This window comes from Eretmochelys imbricata, chromosome 19 (genome assembly GCF_965152235.1).
Source record: "Eretmochelys imbricata isolate rEreImb1 chromosome 19, rEreImb1.hap1, whole genome shotgun sequence".
Lineage (NCBI taxonomy): Eukaryota > Metazoa > Chordata > Testudines > Cheloniidae > Eretmochelys > Eretmochelys imbricata.
In genome coordinates this window covers 9,903,358-9,923,840 of record NC_135590.1, presented here as the reverse complement: position 1 = coordinate 9,923,840, position 20,483 = coordinate 9,903,358, and the positions used below count along the sequence as shown (strand labels likewise).

Here is a 20,483-nt window from a genome sequence, read left to right as displayed (position 1 = left end):
CGGTCTGCCTAGCCTAGACCAAACCTGCATGTGAGATCAGTCCATTCAACACAACCCGTTTGTATTTTCAGCCCCGGCATTCAGTACTGAAATGTTGCCACCGATTCTCTTCCATGGCTAAGGAATGATTTGGGTGTTCATCTGCATGGGCTGCATAAGCAAGGAGGGATTATTTATGTGAATAGGATTTTTAATGTCTCCCCTGAATCACTTGGCAAATTTCTCCATTGCCTGAGGGAATATAGAGCTGAGAGAGAGAAGCAGCTTCTTTCTAAGAGCTTGTCTACACACAGACTGGGACAGAAATAAGTACAACACTTTCAGTTTGCATCTTTAGCTATTTTGGTGAAAATTGTGTGTCAAACACTTTTATTTTGGAGCAAGCGCCTTATTCTGAGTAACCCAAGGGCTTACCCGAATGGGAAAATTGACCAGAATATCTATTATGGAATAAATGTCTACATGGGGAATTTTTCTGGAATAGCTATAGCATTTAAATTCACATCCTTCCTTATTCCAAAATAGCTTCCCCCTATGGACAAGCCCTACACCGATTTTTTTTTTTTTGCAAACTGATTTAAGTTAAATAAAGATAGGGCATCCTTGTTTCAAAATAAGAACGTCCACACAAATACATACTTGGAGCTTCAGTTATGTTGCTGTGTGTTACCACCAATCTACTTATTTCTGTTCCAGTTTGGGTGCTGACCTGGCTGACTTTTAAGTCAGGGTTTGGGGGTATGTTAATAATGGAGGCATTAGCATAAAGCAGGGGCTCTCAAACTGTGGGTCAGGACCCCAAAGTGGGTTGTGACCCTGTTTTTATGGAATTGCCAAGGCTGGCTTAGAATTGCTGGGGCCCAGGGCTGACGCCTGAACCCCAAAGCCAAAACCCTTGGGTTTCAGCCTTTGGTGGCGGGGCTCAGGTTACAGGCCCCTTGGCTGGGGCTGAAGCCCTTGGGGCGGGGCTTGGGCTTTGGTCCTCCCCCATGGGGCAGCAGAGTTCAGGTGGGCTCAGGCTTCAGTCCTGGGGTTGTGCAGTAATTTTTGTTGTCAGAAGGGGATCACGGTGCAATGAAGTTTGAGAATTCCTGGCATAGGGGGACCTGGACTTTATGACCCAAGAAGTCCATTCCAGATCTCAAACACATCCAGACTTTTCTAGGTTTGACTTGAGCCTTGCTCTAAAAAAAGAGGAGTGAAGAGATTCCATTTGTTTGGAGGTCATTTTATCTTGGAGAACATTTAAGGGCCTTTTCTCCCACCCCCCAGGGGTTTGAGAGTTTGTGGTGGGGGAAGGGAGATGCCTGCAGTGATCAGTTTAAAATTTAGACAGAAACAGGAGCTCAGAGCTCTTTTTGAAATGGGACAAGTCTGCTCTTTTTGGAACACAACACACTGCCTTATTAATCCCAGCAATACTTCACAAACAAAATAGAGAGGTACAAAGGTGCATTTCCCCATTCAGAATAGCTTGGATATCAGCAGATTCCCTTATAACAACTCCAAGTCTAACTTGGCACATTGCCACTGAGCACAATGGGACTCTGCAAGAGAGTGAACTAGGTGTTTGCTGGCATCTTGGAGGCTGATCTGCAATCTTTACACCCTATAATTCCCAGTGGTTGCAGCTCCACCCATGGCAGACCCACACTGGCAGCGCAGACAAAGTTCTGGCAATCACATCACTGCATTCTCTAACCCTGCTCAGGGTAGAAAGCTTGATCCCCTAAATCAGTGGCTCTCAACTTTTCCACACTACTGTACCCCTTTCCGGAGTCTGATTTGTCTTGGGTACCCCAAGTTTCACCTCACTTAAACTACTTGCTTACAAAAATACTTGCTTACAAAAATCAGACATAAAAATACAAGTGTCACGGCACATTACTGAAAAATTGCTTCCTTTCTCATTTTTACCATATAATTATAAATTAATTGTAAAATAAATATTGTACTTACATCTCAGTGTATACAGCAGTATAAAGAAGTCATTGTCTGTATGAAATTTTAGTTTGTACTGACTTCACTAGTACCTTTTACGTAGCCTGTTGCAAAACTAGGCAAATATCTAGATGATTGTATGCCCTGGAAGACATCTATGTACCCCTGGTTGAGAACCACAGCCCTAAATGTTCACAGAAGGGGATCACAAAAGAGTCACAACACAGCCAAATGGAAATTCACTTCAGAATTCAAATGCCTATTTGGGAATCATTTCTCCCTGTTAGCGAACTACAACCATGAGTTAAGATCACAAGCTAACCTTTTCCATTCACTAGACATTAGTCATTTCCAGACCTTTATTAAGCACCATCAGGCTGTAGAATCAGGAGCTGGGGCCACCAGAAAACAAAATACAGCTGTTGAAAAATCTGTCCTGGTAAGATGCCCCTTGTTAATTCTGGGCACGATCCCAGCCAGCTTATTTACACTGAACAGATCCGGCGCGTCTAACATTTCTGTCCAGCCTGCCAGGCTCTTTGGCTGTCCCCTCGCAATCTCTGGGCCGCTAAAAGTCCAGCAGTTTAGTGGGGCGCTCAGGCAAGCTGCCTGCCTGCCATGGCCCCACAACGCTCCCAGAAGCAGCTGGCTCCTGCTGGCATGTCTCTGCGTGCCCCTGTGGGACCATGAGTGAGTCAGTTTCTGTGCCTCATTTCCCACCCCCAGTCTGTAAAATGGGAATAATATTCCTGTGTCTCGCTGGTCTATTTTGTGCATGGCATAACGGGGCTCTGATCTGAGCTGCAGCTTTTAGGTGCTATTGTACAAGAGACCCAAGCCTTATCTACACGACAGCTTCCGCTAGAAGAGCTGTACCTGTTGGGAGTTACAAGGCTAATGGGACTACTCGCTGAAGTAAAGTTACTCAGGTGTGTAAGAGCTTGCATGGTCACTGGCTTCAGACTCATGGAAAGTTAAGCACAGCATCGCTTCAGGTTGGGCTTTCTGTGAACTACAGTAGGACCTTGGGTCCCTGGTCTGGGGGGGCCTATGTGCTAGGGGCACAACAAACTGCCCCACGGAGCTTGCTTGCCCTGGGACTGGTTTTACTATTAGACCAGCCTGGTAGTTTGTCCCTTTTATTTATATATTTATTTAAATAGAAAGAATGGAGGGTTCCCAAGCCAGCAGTGAGGAATATTGGCATATTGCGTAAGGGACCACGCACGCCACAACAGGAGCCAGCCATGCCTGGCGGCAGCAGGCTCTAAGACAGGTGTGATCGTGAGAACGGGTGGGCCAGCGTCTTCCACAACTGGGTCAGGAAACAATGCTCCAATCAAAGCGTAACAGGTTCTGTCCAATTCAGAGCAAGAATAGACAATATCATGGTAAAGACCCCTGAGCCCTATCTACACTGCTATTGCCATTAACGGACCACGATAGGCCTCAGTTTTCCTGCTACTGATGCACCCCAGGGTCTCCTCTACACCAAGAGTTATCAGGGCTGTTCCACCGTTGGTGCCTCCAGTGGAAGCGGAAGTGCTAGAGCAGACAGGACTCGGCCATTTGTACCACTGCGCTGCCTAGGAAGGCATGGAGTAAGAGTAGACGACACCATCGTACAGGACACGGCAGCCGGGCTCCCCCAGTGCTCCCATGGCTAGCACCGAGGAGCTTCTCTGGTGCAACGTTTTCATCAAAAGCCACCGGTGTCTACAGCAAGACACCCGTCCACAAATAACACCAGCTGTAAGGTAGAACAAAGGCCAAAAAAGAATGCAGATCTATTTGTTCAGTCTGAATAGCGTAAACTGCCCCGGTGTTGGTCTTGTGGTAAAGGCGCTAGGCTGGAACTCTGAGCTGACCGCTCAACCTTGGTCTCCTGTCATGGACTTCCCCTGTGATCGTGGTCAATTTACAATTTTGCTGAGCCTCAATTCCCCCATCTGTAAAATGGGGATAAGAGGGCTACCTTTCTCCCACCATTTATCTGTCTTGTCTGTATAGACTACAAGCTCTCTGGGGCAGGGAGTGTCTCTTTCTATGTGTACCTAGAGCGCCTCGCACAAATGGACCCCAGTATCAGCGGCCTCATACAATATAGTTCTTTTTCAAATTAATAAATACTTTGCCCTCCAGTGGCACATCTTACAAGGTTCCTCAACGCTCTCAGAGAGCGAGAAATTGGAAAAATGGAACCCAGGAGTCCCAACTCACAGTTCTGCATTGCTCTAATTATTAGACAACACTGTCTCCTTTCCAGAGGTCATGCCTGTCTAACCCATGATCTGAACTGCAGGGAAAAATTGCCATTCCTTGAACCATAGGAATGGGATTCAGATGCCCGCATGATACAATATCACAAAGCCCTGCCAGGAAGAGTTCTCTGGAGGTAAAAAACAAAACAAAACGGCCAAAGTGCTATCCTTATTAGATAGCAAGAACCAAATTCTTTTAAAATTCTTATCACTTGAGTTTCTCTGGATACGCATTAGCATTCCCCTTTGATAAGCATGCTGAGAGGTTCCTCCACTTCATTGCAGCTTCTCAACACTCACGTATCCTTGGCCAACAGGCTTTCATTTTTCCAGAGTAACGTTGCTAATCCAATACGTGTATTTTCCACTCTTCCCACCACAGCAGTATTCAGGGGAGGGACTATTTTCCCCAGCAGTGGAAGAACATGTTTGGCACAAAGCTGCAATAAATCCAGCACTGATAACAATAGGCCCTGTGTTTAAGGGCCTGAACTTGTTCCCATAGTAAGTTCTTTGGGTGGGGACCACATCTTCATGTGTATATGGTGTCCAGTACAATGGGCCCAGGATCTTGGCTGGGCCTCTGCACTCTACCGTAATACCAGCATTAAATAAGTCAGAGTTTTGCTATTGATTTTTCAGGACACGCTCCTGCTCCCATTCAAGACTGAGCTTTATAAGGCCACGGCAGCCTAGAAATCAGCAACCCAAAGAAGCTCCGGATGAATTATCCATGGGATCCACCACCCTACACACTCACCTCTGAGTTTAAATTAAAGTTCAGCCTCTACATGGAGCCTCAAGATTGGGGGAGGTGGGAATTGCTTTATACGGAGTACAGCATCCTGCCCTTCAAACCACATTACCAGTCACACAGCATGCTGGGAAGCTGAGGGTCCCCAGAGAGCTGCAGAGTCCTGACTCTCTGGCTAATAGGGGGCCCTGCTATCAGATCAGTAACAGTAAAGTACATAAAATTCCAGGGGATTATTAATCCTTGTGATTTCTTTGGGAAACGTGACTCTGAGATGCGGGGTTAGGGACCAGGATGATTTTTCTAATGCGGTTGTTTTAAGGGACCCACAAAATATTAATTGTTCAGGTTAGTTTAATTTTCCCCCCGCCCAGAGTTAACTATTCCCTTTCTGTTCTCTCCTTTTGGGAATTTAATTTGGGGGCTTCCAGACATTCCTCAGGCTTTTCTCTGAGCTCGTTTTTAAATAGCTTTCTGTTTTAAGACTCGAGTGGGTTTGTTTTTGTAGTACACCGAGCTTACTTTCACTAGTTTTATTTGAGGCTCTCAAAGCTCTTCCCAAATATTAAGCCTCACCACACCCTAAGAGGCAGGCAGGCAGGTTTCAGAGTAGCAGCCGTGTTAGTCTGTATCCGCAAAAAGAACAGGAGTACCTTGTGGCACCTTAGAGACTAACAAATTTATTCAAGCATAAGCTTTTGTGGGCTACAGCCCACTTCATCGGATGCATAGCAACAGATGGGATATAAAATCCTGCAAGAGAACCGTTCTCTGTTTTTACAGATGGAGAAACAGAGGCACAGAGAAGGGGAATGACTGGCCTAAGCTCACCGAGCCAGTCAGTGACAAAGGCAGGAGAGGAGCTCAGGACTCCCGGTTCTTTGTTGTAGCTAGGGTGCCCCACTGACAGCCTGGAGATGAAATCTTTAGCCCCCACAAGAAGGGCAGCAGTGCCAGCCTCCCCCCTAGTGCCCTGCCAACGGGCCTCAGTCTTGTGCTATGAGGACTATTTTGTGGCTTGGGAAAGGAGTTCAGTCTCCATGGCCCATTCAGTCCTTGGACTCTCAGCTGAGGCTGCAAACCGTGGTACCAATCAGGGCATTTGCCTTGAATGTGTTTCAATTCCTCTTTTGCTGGTAACTCTTGCTGCCTTGGGGGCTAGCGGGGACTACCCTGGGCGTGCACCCACTTCAGGTTCCATGTGTTTGTGTTTTATTCTTTCCCCCAGGAGGCTATTTCATGGGTTCCTTTCTATTCTGGGCTTGAATTGGTCTTGCCAGGTGGATCCAACCCACCCCTTCTGCGGGGGAGTGCTAACCACTGCTGGGGATGCACCATTCCAGCCACCTTTCCAAATAAAACTCCCAAACTAAACCCTGCTGTTGGGACTCTACAGCCAGTCAGGGTCCCCAGGAGCAGCTCTCTCATCGGTGGGTGTAAATCAGTGCTGCTCCATTGTCTTCAATGGAGTCTGCTGATTTATACCAGCAGGGGAAAGGACCCAGCATCTCAGTTCTTGGCATCCTGGTTGAAGGCCAACTCTGCTCCTACGTGCTTCATCCCCTCTGCCTCCTCAGAGGCCCCCAAATGAATCCATCTCCAGTGCCTGGGGAAGGCTGGGAGATTTGACCTGAATGCCTCATTTTAAGCTCACAAGGCAGCCCTGGAGGAGCCCCGTTAGTCGCCTGTCCTGCAGAGATTTTAATCTCTTTGTGATCAGATAAAGGGGGAGAGAGAGAGGGAGACTCACCCCCTGCCGGGAAGGGCCATTCAAACCTGGTTCCTGTAATAAAGTGATTTAATAGATCTAAAGAGGCCAATTCCCTTCTTTCTCCCACAGTTACTTCCTGTGGGTCATCATTCACATATGTAAATGAAGAGGGGAAGGAGCGGGTTATCCAGGACACTGCAGCCGGTTAAGCTGGTTTTGGGGCATTGTGGAGGTACCCCATGGCAGACTGATACCACCCCTATTCTCAACACCTCCCCAGACACCTCATTGCTTGGATTTGTCCATTTGTCTGTCCTCCTCTGGATACTTTGGATTATGGCCCATCACTGACTTGACTGTCACACCATTCCTTGGGGTGAAGGTCTCGAAATACACAGCTATGTAGCGGTCAAGAAAGGTGCTGGGTTGACAGCCCCAACATCCTCTATTCATAGCACAGCATACACAGTGGAAGTAGAAGTTTCCTTTGTGTTTCTGAAACGTGTCTCAACCTTGTCCCAAGGGATGACTCCTGGGGATGAGAGGAGACATTCATTCTCCATGCTCTCCTTGGCTTCTCTGTTGGGGCTGCGAACAAGGGGCCCCAATTTGTGCCATCCCAGTGGTGTTTTGGGAGAAGCCAGACAACTGGATGGAGTTCCAGATTAAATTCACACAGGCCAAGTAGCCACTGGCTAGTAATGACTTTCTATTACTACCAACCTGGGGCTGGATTTGAACCAGTAACCTTGAGATGAACGGCTCGATAGACCATCATCAAGCTGAAGCCACCTAGTTGCCCCACAGGCACAACTCCGTCACCTCCAAGGCTAAGCTGGAAGCGTCTTGTTCCCTTGAATGCTAACACACAATTAAAGCAGGAAGCATGCAAGCTGGGGAGCAGCGAATTGGACATCAACGTTACCTTTGACCCTATTTCCCCCCTCCACCCCCCCAAAAAAGTCTACTCAGTCACTTACATAAGTTTCTTGAACATACCAGCTCTCCACCAACTCCCTCTAAGTATATGGCTACACTGGAGAATTTGCAGCTGTGCCACTGTAAGCTCTCCAGTACAGCTGCTTTCAGCCAACAGAAGAGAGTGCTCTCCTCCACTGAATTAATCCACCTCCACCAGAGGCAGTAGCTGCTCAGTGCAAGAAGCTCTCCTGCTGACCTGGCACTGTCCACACCAGCGCTTAGGTCGGTGTAACTTATGTCACTCAAGGGGGGAGTGGCTTATTCACACCCCTGAGTGACATAAGTTATACGGCTGTAGATGGTAGCGTAGACATAGTCTAAGTGTGTGAACAGTCACAGGAACTGCTCAACCCACGGCCCAATCAGCACACAGCTGCGGCCCATGTGACATCCTCAGGGCCATACAGGTAGTATATATATTGTGTGGATGTGGCCTGCATAACAAAGAGGGCCCGCGGTGGTAAATAGGTTGAGAACCACTGGCTCAGATTAAGGGCTCTCCAGACCCCATCTTGGGTGATTTAAGGAAGTTTGTGGCCTTTTCCTAGACAGGTTTCAGAGTAGCAGCCGTGTTAGTCTGTATTCACAAAAAGAAAAGGAGGACTTGTGGCCCCTTAGAGACTAACAAATTTATTTGAGCATAAGCTTTCGTGAGCTGTATGAAGTGAAGTGTATGAAGTAAGCCGATGAAGTGAGCAGTAGCTCAGGAAAGCTTATGCTCAAATAAATGTATTAGTCTCTAAGGGGCCACAAGTCCTCCTTTTCTTTTTTCCTAGATAGTGGGTTGTGAGAGATACAACAGGCAGACACACCCTGGCTAAGTCTTTTTTGTGCAGGAATGTTAGTGACTGCAATCAGAAAACTAGACTGACTGGGGGCAATAAATGCTGGGGAGAACAGAGCATTCCTACCAGACTCCATTAACCGGGAGTCACATTGAATCTCTCTCTCACACACACACACACACACACACAAAAGATCCAGTCGCTTCTTCTAACAGAGAACTTGGCACTGTCATTTACTGGATCTAATGACTAGTCCCAGGAACTGGGTTTTCCCAGCCAATCTGAATCCACCTCCTCCATACTCAAACAAATGTTTAGTATGCATCTAAAGGGCTGTGTAATTAGAGCAAAAGCAGTTTCCTTTCTGTTCTACACCATGCCACATCCCTGACTGCATTCTCCCAGGCTGAGAGAATTCAGTTTTCCACGTTCATTCACTTTGGGATTTGCCATATCATTCCATCAGCCATGACCGCAGGAGCCATTCCCTCCTGGAGCAGAAGATGAAAGAGAACCCATACCCCACCTCCATTCAATCTTGTGGTTCCAACACACAGCTTCCTCAACGGCAGGGATAGGTTATAACCAAAACTCTGCATTTGAAACACCCTGAACTCTGGGAAAGCCCTGTGCTGAACTCTTTAAACAATGGCACTCAGCCTACCCCCGGAAGGAACCCTCTTTTCTGGAGGTCTCATGACATTCAGGAGCCATCAATATGTCCATTTCTAAGTTCCGCTTTTTCAGTGGTTTTCACATAACGTAACACCCATTAAATGATCGACTGTGTTGCAGGATATTACACTACAAGCACCACACCAACTTTTCAATGAAGAGAACAAGTTTCTTTGGTGCCATCTAGGAATAAATAGCAAACATGTTGTTTACAACACCACACACAATCCATATTCAGCTACCCTTCAGCCCTACTATTAACCAGCTATACTGTGTCCACACTGGCTGGGCAGACTGTGTTTAACCTGTGTCAGCCTGTATCCCAGGGTAGCTAAGGCCTTTGAAAGGTGCAGCACCAGAACAGAGATCATGCAGACATCTCTAAGGGTATGTCTACCCTGCAAGTGAAGGTGGATTGCAGCATGGGTAGTCACCCCTGTGCTAGCTTTAATCTAGCTAGGGTAATCTAGGGTAACAACTGCAGTGTAGACATGATGGCACAGGCTAGTATCCAGACTATAAGCTGATTGAGGATCCTGGGTACATACCCTGGTTGCTAGCCTATGTGCCATGTCTATATTATTACTGTTACCCATGATCGCTAGATTAAAGCTACCCGGGGTGCGCCTACCTGTGTAACAATCACGCCTTCACTTGCAGTGTAGACACACTTTAAGAAATGCAGAACCAGGCCCCAGGGGTTTCCCCAGAGACCACCTATGCTTCAGTGTAAGGCAGATTCAGCAAAGCACTTGAGTCCCATTGGCTTCAAGGGGATTTAAGCACATGCTTTAAAGCACTTTCCTGAACCAAAACTCTAGCTGCAACAACGCTCAGAAATGGTTGCGGGCAGGGGGGCTGGAGCAATTTGTACAGTGGGGGTGCGGAGAGCCATTAAACCCAAACTGGAAACCCTGGATATAATGGAAACCACTGCAAGCCAGGGGGTGCAGCACCCCGCCCAGTTCCAGCGCCTATGGTTGAGGCTAGCAGAGTCACTGCCCCCCACAGGCAGGGAGATTTTAAAAGCTGGTGCCACAGAAGATGCCCACGACCATTTCCCTAGGCTGGCATTCACCCAGATCACAGGTTTCATAGGCCTGTCACATGCAGATGCAAACCGAGACTGGGCCTGCACCCCGTTCCCTCCATACTGTGGAGGAGGACTTTTCTGGGGGTGGGGGTTGTAAGATTTTTCTGCCTCTTTAGAGCAAGAGAAAGGCGACTCCAACACACCACGCAAAGAAATAGTCTCAGCCTAGATAGTGCCAGGGCTAGAACCCATCTCTGACCAGCTTAGATTTTTGTCTCCAATCCCATTTGACAGCACATTAAGGACACAGCCGTGTTACACCAGAGGGATCAAAAGGTGGATGATTTTTAACTTCCGTGTGGACACGGTCAACGGGCACTGCCCATTGTTAACAGCCACAGCGTGGGGGTCGGGGTTTCTAAAAACATGATTCTCTCCTAGATGGGACCTAATCATACCGCGGTCAGGGCACAAAGTGTTTTAACCTGTGCCCTGTAGCCCAATGAGCTTGTGAGTGACTCCATCATTTTGGAATGGGGTGGGAAGCCTATTCTAATTCACTGTCTTGGCCCCCCATCTCTCAGCACACTTCTTCCTCCATCCACTCCCCCTCCCACAATCCATGCAGGCCCGCGGACATTATTTCTACTTCCAGTACCCACAGGGGAGCACTTTCCACCCCACTTTAAGCAGGAGGGTGCCTGCCTACAAACCCCTCTCCAGCCAGCCCCCACCCCTAGCCTCTCAAAGCCTATAGCAGCTCCCTGCCCAGCCTTATGGGCTCCCACATGAGCCATTGTTGACAGAAAATGGGATCAAGCAGGTATCCCTTTTACATACGCTGCAGGAGGGCTGGCTCCCGGGAGGTACTCCGGAGGGGAAGCTCGTCCCCAAATCCCCCAACTAGTTGGCCCTGGCGAACCAGTCCCCCGGTCCCCACGGGGCTGAGGAAGTGGGAAGGGAGAGAGGAGGCAAAAACAATCACAAGAAACAAGCGCTAATCCCAAAGCTCCCGAGGCAAGGCCTCAATCCCTGCAGGCCCAGCGTGGCATGGGGATCCCCTTCCCCGCCCCCTCCCCCCACTCGTGGGGCTGATGAAGCTGGCCTGAGATGTGGGGGGGGAGGGAGCCTCAGAAACAGGCTGGAGCTACCCCCTCCCCAAGAGGCTTCACAAAGCAGGAGCCCCAATGCAGGGGACTCCCCCGTGTCCAAACGCACCTCTCCCCCCGGCCGCCCCACTCAGGGCGAGCTGCCCCCAGGGCTGAGCTGAAATCTTTGCCAGCGTCCTAGGCCGTAAACCGCCCAGCCCCACCGCCCTGCCCAGGGACCGGCGGAGGAGGCTGAAAAGCCCCTGGACCCACGCTGGCCTCAGAGAAGCCCCCCCAGTCTTACCTGGTGCACAAAGACATCCACGGGGGCGTCCAGGGCAGTGCCCTCCTTGCTGGTCATGGAGAGGAAACCGAAGCCCATCCTCACGTTGAACCATTTGCAGATCCCGGAGCCGTGGAGGGGCTGGGGTTCCCCGTCTGGCTTGGGGGAGTCTCCCGCGGGCTCCTCGCCCGTCTTCGCACAGCCACCTGGAAACATCCAAGCCAGACCCACTGAGCTAGGGGAGAAGGAACCAGGAGAGCCGCCTTCGCCATAGTGCGGCGATGGGGACCAGCAGCTGGGGCGCCCATGGAAGCATGATCGAGGCTCCCTCTGCAGACCCTGCCCTTCCCTTCTCCCCGGAGGGGGCGGCCCCCCCACTACTGAGACCCCCGATTCCCTAGGACTCTTCCTGACGGCTGCTGCTTGCAATCCAGCTGCGCGCACCAAGCCAGGCGGCTCCACACTCGCCTTAGAGAAACCGCCAGAGCCTTTGCTCCTTTGGGGGGCGGGGGAGTCTCCCTCTCCCCCAAATCTAAAGCAAATGCACCGAACCCCCACCCCGACATGAAGTACGGGTCACCCAAGTCTGATCGCAAAGGGGGCTGGGGCGGGGGGAATCAATCTCCCGTCCCTAGAAGGATAATTTTGTTATGCTGATCAGTTGCAATTAACCTCGATTAGATCCAAGAGACAGAGGGACTGAACCCCCTCCTCCCCCAAATGGTGCGAAATAAAAGAAATCCCCCCCCGAAAAGTTTTTGCCTCTCGAAATCAGCTGATCTCCCATTTTAAAAGGCACCCTCTCCACTCCCGCCCCCCTTTCCCAGCTGCTAGATTCGCCCAGTCTTCGCAAAATCCCCCCAAAAGCCCACAACGTCCCAACTCTCACCCCAGAGGAAAGCACATGTTGCAGTGATGCACTGATTTCATTTACTATCCCCCCCACACACCCCGCACGCCGGAGGAAAAAAAGGCAGTGGGGGGGGGGGGGGAGAAAGCAATCATTCGTTTAGTGAGTTGCTAGATCTAAAGCACCCAGGGGTGGATTCTTCCCACAAAGCTGAAACAAACAAAACAGATCATTTTTGGTAGCGGCGAATCCCCCCCCCCCTCCACAAATCGACCAAGGCTGTAATGAAGCGGCACCGAACCTGCAAACTGCTGGTTAGAAACGGAACCCATCCTGCACCCCCTTTGCAAAAGCCCGAGCTGCGGCCGGAATCCCCTCCGCTCTGCAGCCAGCCGGGAGGGTGTCCCCACAGCTCAGCCCCCAAAAGAAGACTCAGCGTGCTACATCTTCACTCCAACAATAGCGGTGGGAGGGCCCAAGGGCTTTCCAAGGATCCCAAATTCTAAGAGACAATAGCAACCCCTAGAGCCATGCCTCCTCCTTCTCTCCCGCCTCGACAACACCCCTGAGCTCTCCCCCCTCCCGGAGGTGGGGGTGGGGGGAGTCACCTTCTGCCATGCTGCCTGCTGCGGGACAGCCCTGGTTAATTTCACTTTCCCCCTTTTCCTACTTCATCACGCCTGCTGAAGCTGGGGGGGGGGGGGGGGCGCGCCTTGCCTAGACATCCATGGCTCTGTTTTATCAGAGTGTGGGTTTCACGTGTCCCCTTCCTCCCCCTCCCCCACCTGACTCAGTTACTTTCCCCCCTTGCTAATAATTATACATTCCAAGAGGGATTTTTGTTTTAAGGGAGGGGAAGGCTGCCTGCGAGTACAAACCCCACAGCGGGCCAATCACTGACAGAAACCACCTGTCAAGACCAAAAAAAAAAAAATGAATGACCCCTCCCAACCCCCCTTTGCACTCCACTCCACCCCCTTCAGGACACTATTAACCGCTGTACCCTTCCCGCCCCCCCCCCCAGCCTCTAGTCAGTTTGGCTGGGAGATGATCGGCAGGACTCTAGCTGATCTGTTTAAAATGAGAGCTCTCCCGCTTCATTCCTGCTTGGCACGTGAAACCTTTCTCGGCCAATTCCCTCCCCCAGGAGAGGAGAGAGCAGGGGTACCACTGTTAGGGGTAGAGGAAGGGACTCGTGAGGGACCCTCTCCCAAAATACTCAGTCATGGGCAGTTGCTCCTAGGAGGATCTGAAATTAATGGGGTGGGGGGCGCCTTTGATTGGTTTCCCGTTTATTGCTCTCTGGTGATGGATTAATTTTAAACCACCTGCGATTGGAGTCATCTGGCTTCCCAAATTTCTGATTCGAGCGGAATTGAAATGACCCAACCCTGCTTTTGAACCAACCCCCCCCCCCACAGTTATTTATTCAATGCTGGGCTTTAGTTAAAATTTCCCCGGGAAGATTTCTTTTTAAACAAACAAACAAAGTCTTAAGGGGGGCGGAGAAGAAAACACAAAGGGATGTTTTATGAAGGGGGGGAGCAAACCGATTTTGTGGTTCGATGCATCACGTGGAAGACGAATTAAGAGATCCCGCCCCTGTTCCGTGGTTTAAAATCAAAGGCTGGTGGTAACAATTTGGGGAGCTACACTCAGTGTTGTAAATTTCATTGTTGCACACGGGGTAGAAACGCCAGCAAACAGAAGACATGTCCCCCAGCCAGAGGAAAAACAGGATGTTAAAATGAAAGTCACCCAAATCGAATCCCCTGTAAACGGTTCTTTTGGCCCCAAATCACAGAGTTGTTTTGGGAAGCGTTGCATAACAACCTGGGAATTAAATCTGTTCCAATCACTCTTTTTATAAAGTATTTTCCGATCTCGCCCCTTCACAATAAGTTAGGCAGGGCATAAATATCTTTGCCCCTCATACATGTAAAGTTCAGGGATAAACATGGTGATCTTATTTTCTACCCCCACTACAGCCGGGCCTCTGGGGTGGGCAGGGGGGATTGGAAGCGAAGCCTGAGAGCTGGTTAAAAGGCAATCAGATCAAATGAGATGCGATCAATGCTCCATCGGGGCTGATGGATGGGATTGGAGACCCCCGGGGGTGGGGGTTCCCGGGCGCACAGCAGAGGAGAGACCCCTAAGGAAGGGGGTTCTTGTCTGGGAAATCCACTTGCTCTCCGTGAAATGCTGGGTCCCGGGATTAATCCCCCCCCCTCCCCGCCCGCGCCCCGGGAGTGGGGTGTGAACTCTAGGCTCTCTCTGGCCAGCATATTTGGCATTACATATCTGGAGCGGAAATGACCCATTTGGCTATTCGGGGGGGCGCTTTCTTCCCTCCACTGATAGTGGCTTGGGGGAGGGGCTGGTTGGGGGGGGGCTGCATTTGCAACCGAGGGTCCCGATTTGCATGGCCTGAAGGGGTGGGGGCTGGAGGGAGCTGAGTTTCGCAGGGGTGGGTATCTCCAAGGTCCCCCCCTTCCCCCCCGGGGAGAGATTTCATGGCTGGCCCAGGACAATGGCTGAGTGACCAGTGCAGGCTCCATTTCCGGCGCTCAGTTCAAACTGGACAATGCCAGCGAGCTATTCCCCCGGAGCAAGGCTGAACTTTTAAAGGGACAGCGCCTCTTATCCCAACTCCGAGAGCAGCTCCGGCCAAGCCCACCCCGGCCGCCCGGTCCTCGCCTCTTTTATTTGTAAAGGGACTGCTTGTTCCTGGAGACAATGTGGGTGATCTCCTAGCGGTTTCCTTCCAAGCCCACGAGCAGGGACAAAAGATTCCCCCCCCACCTCCCGATTTCCTGGGGGGCACCCCCAGACCGCGGAAACCGGTGTCTCTTTCTACCGCCCCATAACAAACCTGCCCCACCCTGCTCTGAAATGCGGTTCCTTCGGCTACAGGCCGCTTCCAATGCACAGAGATGCCCGTGGGCCGTTATATGGTCTATATAGGGATTGCTCAAAGAAAACACACTCTTCTATCTCTCCGTCCATCCCCAGCGCTCCCTCTGGTTCTACCCACGGCTCCGTCCCCCTGGCTCCTCCGATTCCAAAGAGCTCACACGGTCCCTTTCCCTTGCTTGTTTTGGGGGCTGGAGGCGGGACTTCAAAACTAGAATTAGTATTTCCTCCTCCCCCCCAATAAAAACATGTTAATTGTAAATTAAAAACGATTGACACTGATGAGTGATCATTCCTGGCGGCCAGGAAAACCAAGCTCTCGCCAGGTCACTTTTATGGGGATTGTTATTCTTAATTTTCAAATGGCGAGGTTGGCTGGAGATTTTCCATTTTTTTGTTGTTGTTGTTCATTCATTAAAACCACCCGCGTGGGAAATGGGCGCTAAGCGGAGACTCGCCGAACAGCGGAGTGGCTCCGTTTCAGGGAAGCGGCGGTTAGCTGTAGGGTGTGTAGGAGAAGAGACAATCTCCCTCCCGGGCACTGATCAAGGCCGAGCCTTTGGTCTTTCCTCGCCCCGAGCCGGCTGCGATCTGTGCAGGGGACGCGGGTCGGCCTTTCCCTGCCTGAAGGAGGACCAAAGGCCGGCGGAGAAGAGAGATCAGACCCAAAGTGGGAACTGGCAGGAGGCCCCGCCGCGCTCAGCAGCTGGGTTTGAACCGGGCGCTGTCGGCACCCAGGCACCGACCTCTCCCGCGGGAGTTAAAGGGGGGAACAGCCGAGGGGACTGACAAGAGGCGAGAATTTCACTCCCGTTTCGGAGGGGCCGGGACACCCCGCAACTGACACCCCCAGAGCCTGGGGCTGGGTCTCCGAGGCTAGCGCAGGACAGTGCCTGGCCGAGCGCTCCCCGCTCCTCCCTCTGCCCAGGCTGGGGGAACTCCCGCAGAAAGGGGGGCTCTGAGAGCCCCGCTAACCCCGGCTGTCCCTTCATTGCACAGTCAGGACCCGCCACCCCGCTTCCTGGGGCTTTCTCCTCTCGCCCAAGTCACTCGAACTCTTGGGTTAGGTGCCGATTCTAAAGCTGGTTCCCCCTTTCCTTTCCCGAAGGGATCCTGCCGGTGAGCTGGCGAGTTTGGCCAAGGCAACATTTGACGTGTCTCTGGGCTCTGCAATAACTCGATTCCTGCTTAGCCTAGGATTCACATTCAACATTCACCGATTTGCACATTGCTACACTCACCCTGCTGGAAGGGGCAAGTGGGGAGGCTTTAAAACAGTGCTTCTGGCTCAGTACCTTATCTGTCTGTGGGCTACCAAACCCTTCAGTAGCCCCGTTCACCGGGGGGCCAGCCAAGCGCGTCCAGTTTAGACTAGGATGGGGGGAGAAAGAGAGAATTCAGGATCAAACCGGAATCCCTATGCTCTGTCCAGGGTGCTGACTTGCTGGGTCAGCGCCGCCTTTCGTTGTCCCTGGTGCTGAAAGGCAGATCGGCCTCACGCTGTCCAGGGCTCTGAGTGGGGATTTTCATTTTCTAGACAAGCCCAGAAACACACACGAAAAATGATTCAGTTTTTTTTCTTAAACCGAATCTAACTTGTTAAACATTCCATGCCCCGCCCCTCTTTTATCTAGCATGTCCATAATTATGAGGGAAAGGACAATTCAGTTGCGTTGCTAACATCTCAACGCGGTTATCTTTAAATCTTGCCTTGATGGTTATTTCTAATAGTTCCAGTTTTGCAGTCAATGCAAAGCTTTCTTTAGGTGTTAATTGCCGTTTTTGATTATAGGAAGTGGCTGGAGTCTGTGGAGTGTATCTTGATCATCGAAAAACTACGGGTACTGCTCAATATTTCTGAGACACAATATAAAATAATGGAAGAAAGGCCTGAATAATCCCGCCCCCCGCTTTTGCCCCCTTAGCTTCACTTTTTGGATTGAATATCATGTACTGTGACTCGAGATATTAGGACATCTGAACAAGTGTTATTATTCTAAATAATTATGTTGCATCACTGTTGTAATATTTTAATAATCTGGGTTATTAATAATTATTACCCAATTAATGGATACCTATTTAGGCATGACTCACAAAGTCAGAGGTGTATTTAATTTGCAGGACACGCTAGGCGTGCTCATAAGAACAAGCACCACGAGTCTCACCATGCAACTGTTGCAAACTTTCAGATTCATCTTCCCAGAGCAGATAAGCGGGTAGGGAAATGCAGTTCTAGGGAACTGATCAAACCTTCCCAGCAGTGATTCGGAAGGGTGGTTTTATGACAGTAGATTTCTGAGGCAATAAACTTCCGGGGGGAGGGAAATACCTGTGACTCTTGATTTGTGCAGAGCCTAGTTAGGGGAGAAATATGCCCCTTGACACTATGATCAGAAGGACCCATTGTTCAGTATGAAAATGAAGGACCATTCAGAAATAGCTCTGATGTAACTCAGTCAAAGCGAATGGATTTAGGCAGGGATGGTTCTGACCCTTATGTTCTCTTCTCTCATTCCCCCATCACTATCAGGAATAAGTGTATCCCAGATACAGGGAGAGATTGGCACCAGCTACATAAGCTAGTAAGCATCTTCCTTGGCATGTTGTTGCATTTGTAAGTTGTAGCTGACACGGATCAAGGAAGGATAGCTACAGAGATTGGGAGAGAAAATATAAAGTCCAAGGGGATCTACTAACCTGCCATGGGGAGGTGACACCTGATGGTCAGAGCATTCATCTTCCTAGCATGGGGGAGATGGGCCAATCTGTGCAGGACAAAAATATGTAAATATGTATCAGAGTGAAGGCCACTTCAGCGACTGCCCAAGAAATCAGTGCTGGAGGCTGGGCAGGGCTCAGAGAGCCCAGGAAGCCCCTGTAGTCATTCTTTACCAACAGCTTCCATTGCTTATCTTGGAAGCCAGGCCAAGCCTTCTTGTGATGGGGCCAGGACAGCAACACCCTGCACTGGACCACAGAGTACAACTCAGCAGGAGGATTGCTGAAACCTTCCAGGCCCTGCTTAATTTGTGTCAGGGCTTGCCAGGGCTGAGCCCTGGCACCTCTGGGCTTGTCAGTTCATAGCCCCAGCAGCTCTGAGCTTGCTGCACAAGTTATGAATGTAAAAAAAATTGCTTGAGCCCCAGCACCTAATTGCTTAAGCACAAAGTAAGTGTTGGGGAGGAGCACTGCCTCCAGGTCCCCCCTTTCTGTCCAAACTGATGCCAGTGGGCTCGGCATCACTCCAGACATGACAGTTAATGGACTAGACATTGGGGGAAGGGGTCTGTACATCTGATGGGTTGCCTCCTTTACTGAGTGGGGACCTCTCTGCTTGTCTGTCATAACCTCTTGTCTGTCAGTCTCTCTGCTTAGATTGTCAATAACCCTATATCTGTACAGTGCCAAGCCCAATGGGGCTGGGATCTTGGGTGGCCTCTGGGCACTACTGTAATAAACATCATCAATAATTAAATGGAGAGCAACTTAGCCTGAACCGGAGCTTAGTGCTCACATCATGGGGATGGACATCAACATAGGAACTTACTTAGATAAGATAGAACTGGCTCTCTCAGAAGCTCCTGAAGGAATGGCTCACTGGTATATTGTTTGTGTCACCCCTTCCTTTTCATATCCCCCTTTTGTCTCTACTAGAAAGCAACATTGAATACACATATAAATTCATTAACCTTTCTAAATCATCAGACACGTTATTCCCTCCTATGGCTTAATCTTGTATAATGCCCAGTGCTTTGACACAGCTCCAGCAAAGCGCTTTAAGCATGTGCTTGACTCTAAACTTAACATTGGCTTCAAAGGAACCACTCACATGATTAAGTGAAGGGCCAGTAAAGAGAGAGTGCTCAGCCCCTGGCAGGATCCAGCCTCTACATTCTAACCTTGGAACTTCATTTCCCCTTTCTTGGTGCCTTGTATACCATTACCCTTGTACCTGGCTATATGTCTGTCTGCTTTGTAACTGTTAGTAAAGACTTTGTAATGTCTCTCTTGACAGTAAATATTCTGTAATTTGCTTATTCTGGTTTCATGTACATGATAGACATTCAAAGTAACTCCACTGTCATCCGCTAAGTGACACCTGATTTGTACAGGGGTTAATGAGATCAGAAAATGGCTCAGCAGATTTCTGTAAGAACACACTAGCTTCCCAATGACATCTAAGCCACACCCAAACTTTACTGCTTGTGGAAAGTGGCAGATGAAAAGCCTTGGAAAATGAGGTCCTCTTTGTATCTATAAAATAGGCCCCACAAGCAGACGGGGCAATTTTCCTTTGCATCCCCCACTCCCTGTCCCATCCCCAACATGGAACCCAAATGAGCAAAGCACACGCTGGAGGGTAAGCACAAGCTTAAATGCTTTTGTTGAATCAGGGCCGTGAGGTACCATCTCTAGGAGTGAGAAGATTTATCTCCACACCAATTCAATCCTCAACCTCTCTGCTCTCACTACCAACAAGGATAACAATTAGTGCCAACTGGGATGAGTATTGTTGTGTGTGTGTGTGTGATGTGCATGCTTGTCCCGTGGGAACTCAAATGAGCCCCACAATTCATTTCACATAGTCCAGTGAACAGCTATCAGATGGTAATGACTTTTGGTTACTACTGACCTAGGCTCAGTATGAACCTGCGACCTAGAGGTGAAAAGCTCCATCTCTAATTAGCAATCTCCTGAGCCAGGCTGTCCTGATGTAAATATTCCTGATGAATTCTTCACTTCCACCTAGGATACAGTAGAATGAACTATACCGACAATTTGCCTTGAAAAATATAAAAACCACAAAAGAGCTCAACAACAATATAATCAGTTAATTTCCTCTAATTAAATTTCAGTTTAATTATCAAGCCATCCCACACAGCTTCAATTTAGCTCCTCAGCTGCTGAAATGATATGTGCATTCAACAACTACTGACCTTCTCAATGTATAACCTAAGGTAATAAGTATACTTAGCACCTAGGGCCAGATCTTGAAGCTGTTGAACTCAATTGGCATTTTATAATTTACTTCAGTGGGAGAGTAATAGGACCCTATATAGCACTTAATTCCTTCAAAGCACTGTATGGACATTATCTCACCAGTAACCATAATGATCCCTGTAATGCAGGTTAATATTATTTCCCCCATTTTATAGCTTGGGAAAACCAAGGCACAGACATGTTAAACTATTTGCTTAAGTTCACAAA

General features: G+C 49.5%; 1 protein-coding gene across 1 annotated transcript in view; it reads right to left on the bottom strand.

The window, feature by feature from the left end:
• The window catches only part of LIN28A (lin-28 RNA binding posttranscriptional regulator A), a 31,144-nt gene extending 18,450 nt beyond the window's left edge, over positions 1 to 12,694 (bottom strand). The window contains exons 1-2 of the mRNA XM_077838033.1: positions 12,664 to 12,694; positions 11,534 to 11,718 (exon numbers count right to left, since the gene is read on the bottom strand). Coding sequence (XP_077694159.1) covers positions 11,534 to 11,718; positions 12,664 to 12,694 — 216 coding nt within the window. The remainder of the gene's footprint in view (positions 1 to 11,533; positions 11,719 to 12,663) is intronic.
• Positions 12,695 to 20,483: the final 7,789 nt, after the last annotated feature.